Source organism: Nylanderia fulva, unplaced genomic scaffold, assembly GCF_048542155.1.
Source record: "Nylanderia fulva isolate GAGA-0341 unplaced genomic scaffold, ASM4854215v1 Scaffold60, whole genome shotgun sequence".
Taxonomy (NCBI): domain Eukaryota; kingdom Metazoa; phylum Arthropoda; class Insecta; order Hymenoptera; family Formicidae; genus Nylanderia; species Nylanderia fulva.
Window position 1 is genome coordinate 747,600 of NW_028190699.1, and position 7,401 is coordinate 755,000.

Below are 7,401 nucleotides of genomic sequence, written 5' to 3' on the forward strand. Positions count from 1 at the left end.
TTCTTTCATTTCTAAAAAAAATATAAAAATCATTATTTTAATTATTTTTTAATTGTACTTTTATATTATTTTTATTATTTTTCTTGTATTAACAACCATTTTTTTTTATTATTTTTTATTCGTTTGATCATCTTGCGCATTATTTTTTATGTATATAATAAAAATATAATCTTTGTTTATAATTATATATTATAATTAAAAATAGTTCAAAATAGGAGACCAAAATGTATACACTGTTTATATTTGAATTATGATTTATATTTATTTTAGATTCACGCAAATAATAAATATATATATTAAATATTTGATTATATATGAATTTTTTTCGGGATAGGAGTTTCTTTCTTTTTTTGTCGTTCTAATATTTAATATTATTAAGTTCTAATATGTTTTAATATATTGCATTAAATGTTTTTTTATTATTTTGATATTAATCCTCATTTTATTAATAAAAATTGAATAATTTGTTAATTTTTAAGACTTCTGATCTTTTATTAATGTTAATATTGAATTATAATAAAAGAGAAATAAATTTTTTTTTTGCGAAATACATCGAAACAAATATATAAATGTTTTTAATACGATTACTTATTTGATAATATATAGATTAATAAAATATACCGAAAATTTTCTTTTTGATTTGTAAATTAATAAATAGCTGTAAATCTTGATTAATTATCGTAAAATCTATATATTTTCGTTAAAAATGTAAAATAAATATATACAGATGAATTATGCAATATCATTTATTAATGCAGAATAACAAAAAAGGGAGTTTTTGATCTATTTTATTAATTCATATATTATTGAACACAAATCAATCGCATTAAAAAAAGAAACATTTATTTTGATATAATTGCAAGAAAAAAATTCATATAATTTCTCGCATTTAATTTGGATATTCGATTGCAATAAAAGTCTAATAGACAAAAGTTTTTAATAATTGAGTATAAAATAAATAATATTATTAATCATGTATAAAAAAAATATAATTTTTTTTTTTTTTTTTTTTTTACTCTTCTTTTAATGAACAATTCCAATCCAGACGTTTAATTTGTGCATCTAGAGTTATTTCTAATTTTGACGTGTAAACAAATTCGATTAATTTTGATATACATAAGGAAAAGTTTAGTTCATGTAATATAATATAATATTGCATATTATGTTTTGGCTTAAACACAAATACAATCTAATCTAGAAAAAATAGACTCGTTAAGTACTAGCATATCTATACCATAAATTATAGTAAATAAGCTCGTTAAGTAATTATATCATATTAGTAAAATTACTTTTTATATTATTATTATTATAGTACTATATATATATATATATATATATATACTCTGTAATATCTTAGGAAAATAGACTCATAGTTAAGCATTATTATCATATATATATATATATATATATATATATATATATATATATATATATATGATAATAATGCTTAACTATGAGTCTATTTTCCTAAGATATTACAGAGTATATTTGTTGAAGTTAAAAAAATATAATATAACGTTGATCTGCAAAATATATTACATTCAAAAATTATAAATCGTACCAAGTACTATTTTTAAAATTTTAATTTACGATATATGAAACACACAATGATAAATTTGTATTAATATTTATATTATATATCGTTGACAAAAAAACCATATAATTTTAAACGAATACAGAAATTTTGTTATATATTTTTTTTATTTGATTTTTTGCAATTTTAATATTTATTATCTTAGGGGCTACGATTTAGCATATGCTTTAATTCCCTTAATATAGACCGTTTGATTAAAATATCACTTTTTTAAATTTGTAAAATTTTGCGCACGTAATTACTTTATCAATATAAACATTTTTTCCCTTTATTAAGATATGATTCTTAAAGATGTGAAAAAATAAGGAGTTGTATTTCTAATCATTATTTCAAAGAGCGATGGTATTTTTTTGTAATTTTATCTAATTTTTGTTATTTTAGCTAATTAATTTCCAATAATTCTCTTTTATGAGAGGAGTATAGAAAATGGAATAGTGATCTAATATTTATTGCCTAGCTAACAATATGAGATGCAAAGTGAGAGTTTAATTTCCATAAATTTTAGAATTGTGAATTATCGATAAATAGCGGTATTTAAATTTAATTATTTTTGATTATTTATTTAATTAGAGTAATAAATAATGTTTGTGTTACATGGACTATATATGCTGTATAATTACGATATGTAAAACATATATATATATATATATATTTTTTTTTTTTTATTTATTACGTATATGTAGGATCGTGGGTTTCGGAAATTATTTAATCGCAATACAAATGTACTGTCTCGGTACGGACAAACTAATAACACACTCGGTAAACAGCTGATATAATAAAATTTCAGCAAATAACTCGAGAACACGCACATGACGAGACATAAACATGTCGGTCAAATATACAAACTTTATAATAATCAGATTTATTCAATTCCTACATATATATATATATATATATATATATATATATATATATATATATATACGCAGATAATGTTTAATGAAGAAATAAGAATTTAAATATAATAATTTGAGAGAGAATATAATAATTTTAAGAAATTAAATAATAAAAAAGACACATTTAAATAAATATATATAAAAATGCAAATATTAAAAAAAAATTAGTTTTCATTTTAAGAAACTATTTAAAAAATACCTATGTTCCATTTCCTATTTTAAATAAAGATGTTAGAAACATCCCAAGTAGCAAACTAACATCATTAGACGTCAAAATGTTTACTACTTGGGTATTTTGCATTTTTAAATGGAACAAAAGCTTCCAATTATTTTGCATTTTCTATTTCAATAAATGCATTTAGACCTCTAGCCCATATTATTTTTATTTTCTTTCTGCCAATTTCCTAGGTTTTCCGAACAAGACACAGAAAAGGATATTTCCCAAGAAGCAAACTGACGGCATTAAATGTCAAAATTACGTGTCATTTTGACATCTAATGACACAATTTGACATTAATAATGATGAAATTTGGTGTCTAATGACGTCATTTAGTGTTTAATGACGTCATTTTGACATCTAATGACGTCATTTTGACATTTATATAATGACGTCATTTGGTGTCTAATGACATGAAAATGACGTCTACTTGCTACGTGGTCTGAAGTTTGACATTAATGATGAATTTTGGCGTTTAATGACGTTATTTTGACATTTAATGACGTCTTTTTGACATTTAATGACACGTATCATTTGGCGTCTAATGACGTGAAATGACGTCTACTTGCTATGTGGGCCTGAAAAAACTGATCCCGACGCAGGTGTTCGGTTTTAAACTGAAAATAAGAAGAGGGGATCGTTGCATCACGCATATATACTTACTTACTCCGGCGAAGTGATGATCATTATATACAATTGGCATGATGACTGCGTTCTCTAGTGCGCGCGCTTATTTTACGCGCCAGTCTCTCAGTTTATCTTTCAGTCTCGGTCCGATACCAGAAGCGACAGTTAGTCCTAGATAGATCGGCCTTCCTCTTCATTAATTTTTTTTCCTCTTCATCATGAACAACAGCGAGCTGAAGAAGATTGAGTTGCGCGAGCTGCGGCCGCTTCTGACAGGCGCTTTCGGCGATCAGCTGATCGTGGTCCGCTACACGGCCAGGAACCTGTTGCAGCCGGGCGAGAATTACGGGAGCACCATCTTTGACGTCCACGCGGTGATCAAGCGTAACGAAAACGCTGGGGAGGAGGATCTCTACCTAGTGGCAAAGATGCCGCCGCCGACCCCGTTCCAGCGGAAGATCTTCGATTCTCCGTATTCCTTCCGGAAGGAGATCTTCATGTACGAGAGCATCCTACCGCATTACAATCAACTGGAGAGAGACGCTGGTTTAAAGGAGGACGAGCTGTTCCACGTGTTACCCAAGTACTATCAGTCCCGATTCTCCCTAAATCCGGACATCGATTTCGATGACGACGCGGTTATTTTATTGGAAAATTTGAAGGTCCGCGGTTATTACATCTGCGACCGAGTTAAAGGTATATATATATATATTATTTAAATTTTAAATCCTTTTGTATACTCTAGGCGCGCGCAACGCATATGATAACATAAATAGATAACGATAAGTCATGTGCGAGATTTTGTGACGTTATCACAAATTTACAATTATATGCTTTTAATATCGAGAAGTTTATTATAAAAAAAAAAGTTGCACAGAAAAATTAGAAATTATATATATTATACAATTATTATAATATACAATATAAATATAGCAAAGATTATTTAATTATCACAAATAAATTATTTACGAGTTTTTCAAAAACGTAAAGTATATCTATATAATGAACATTTTTAATTATTCTTATATATATGATTTAATTTTTAATTAATTATAATAATGAAAATTTTTTATTATCTTTTAATCACTTTTTTTTGTAATGTAATATTGTAACGATTACTATTAATTATGATTGAACGATTAAGCATATTTATAAATAATTAATTTTTTTTATTATTAATATTAATAGAAAAATTAGAAATTATTTACAATGCAATTATATTAATATATAAATATAGCAAAAATTATTTAATTATCACAAATTATTTATGAGTTTTTTCGAAAACATATATAATGCAAATTTTTAATTATCCTATGATTTAATTAATTGTAATAATTACAAATTTTTATTATCCTTAATCACTCAATCATATTATGTAATATTGTGTAATGATTACTATCAATTATGATTGAATGATTAAACATATTTATGAATTTTAATGAATTTTTTTTATTATTAAGAGTTAAAAAAATTGCACGGAAAAATTAGAAATTATATGCAATTATTAATATATAAATATAGCAAAAATTATTTAATTATCGTAAATAGATTATTTATACGAAATTCGTTTCATTCGAGTTAACATATGTTATAGTGATTTAAAAAATAATTAAAAATTTACATTATGCTTAATCATTTAATTATAATGTAATATTGTGTAATCGAATTATTTAATCATGCTATAATTTTTATCAATTATGATTAAATGATTAAGCATTCGATATTTTAACTTTTGATGAATTCTTTGATTATTTTAAGATTAAAAAACTGCACAGAAAAATTAGAAATTATTAATATATGATACAATGTAATTATTAATATATGAATATACTATGAATTATTTACAAGTTTTTTTATAAATCGTATTTCGTGCTAGGAATTTATTTCATTCGATTTAACATGTTAATTTAAATTTTTAATTGTCTTATGATTTAATTAATCATATACATTATACTTAATCATTCATTGATAATGTAATATTTCAATGATTTAATCAGGATCAGAATTTTTATTAATTGATCGATTGAGCATTTTTGTAACTTCTAATCTGTAAATTCTATGATTATTAGGATTACACAAATTATTTACAAATTTTTTTTAAATTGTATTTCGTATTAAAAATTTATTTCATTCATTTACACGTTATAATGAAATTTTTAAATTATATATATAGCAATGAAAAATTTCTATTATACTTACGATTAATCATTAAATCATAATATTTGAGTCATTTAATTGTGCTATGGTTTTTATTAATAATATGATAGAATGATATTAAGCAGATTTTTAATAATCTTAAATATTATAATTTAACTGCGCAATAATTTATTTAGAGATATTTATGACAAAGTTTATAATGCGGATTTTTATCTTGATACACGATACAAGATATATTTATGTTTTTGCGTTACAAGCATGATTTATCGTCTCGATAAAAAAAGGAAATTCATTACGCAATCCTTGGCACCATTTTTCCTCGGTTTTACACTTATCTCTCTTCACGCAATTTACGGAAAAGCATACCGAGTTATCCATTATGTTTTTTATATATAAAGTTGGTCGTGCAAAATGTGCAAAATGTGTTTGTTTTAAGAAAACTAATATTACATCACCTGATGTCACTGATTGTTTGATTATAGATTATTGGACTCAAGATTATCAGAGATGTGCAAAATATGCTTAATCATTTCTGTACCCAATATAATCAATGTGTTTGCTGTTATCTAAATAAAATTATATAGATGATCATCTAGATGAAACTTTGACGTCATCTCATATTTATATAAATAATAAAAATATATATGTATATATTAATATATATATAAAATCTTATTATTAACATACTACATGTTAATTTATAATGAACATGTTTATTTATAATGAAAAATTTTAATTTTAACCTATGGTTTAATTAATCATGGTAATTAAAAATTATTCTATAATTTAATTAATCATAGTAATTAAAAATTTACATTATCTTTAATTATTTAATCATAATGTAAATTTATGTAATATTTGAATGAAGTCGTATATAATCTATGTAAAATCTGCATCTTAGATGAAAAAAGTGGTATTTTTACTAAATTATTTAGAATAATGTTGAAATAATTTGTTTTAGAATCATAGCACGTACAAGCAATAAAAACTATATTTTTATATCCCTTTTATAATTTATATATTTTTGATAACTGTGTTTACATAAGCAGAGATAATATTATTTGGAAATTATCTAGATGAATCGCCGCACATATATAATTTTATCTTTTATCTGGATATAATCATTTTTATTTTATCTAAGATGAATTTATTTATTTTTACCTCATTTTTATCTAGCTAATTTTTAAATGATCTAAGTACAACATTGACAGTATAATAATAATAATATTATAATAATTATATCCAATTATGCTGTAAATATATTTATATATGTATATGTATTCGTTCTATCTAAAAAATACACTTTCTCTTTCTTTTTCTAATACATAAAAGCAGTCTTAAAAATAATATTATTTGAAAATTATTTAGATGAATCGTATATATAATTTTAATTTTTATCTAGATGTATTATTTAAAACAAAATCGTCTTCATCTTATCTAAGATTTTAATTTTTTAATGCACGCAATTATTGAGTATTGAGAAAACAAAAATTGTCTACAGTTTTTAATTGATATAAAATGTTTGTATTGTATATTATTTTATTGAAAAAAAGTAATGAAAAAAATGCTAATAATCACATACGAAACTAACGATAAATATTTTCGAAATGCGCACCATTTAAATTTGTACAAAATTCTGTTCTTTAACGAAAACTCATGAAAACTTTTTTTAACATGTCATTTTAATGTTATTGACGATCCTTTTAATAGCCGCTATAAATCTGGCACTGTTGATAATATTTATCATTAGTTTATGTGATTATCGGCACTTTTTTCATTATTTTTTATCAATAAAATAAATTGGTATACAAAGATTTTATTTATGTATATCCATTAAAAATTGCAGACTTTCCTCTTTCCAACACAATTTTTGTTCTCTCAATAAACGCATGCATTAAAAAATGACAGCC

At 23.3% G+C, this 7,401-nt stretch overlaps 1 protein-coding gene across 1 annotated transcript in view; it reads left to right on the top strand.

Moving 5' to 3' along the window:
- Positions 1-3,403: 3,403 nt before the first annotated feature.
- The window catches only part of LOC114937416 (uncharacterized), a 5,058-nt gene continuing 1,060 nt past the window's right edge, over positions 3,404-7,401 (top strand). Inside the window, exon 1 of the mRNA XM_029310861.2 lies at positions 3,404-4,030. Coding sequence (XP_029166694.2) covers positions 3,553-4,030 — 478 coding nt within the window. The 5' untranslated portion in view covers positions 3,404-3,552. The remainder of the gene's footprint in view (positions 4,031-7,401) is intronic.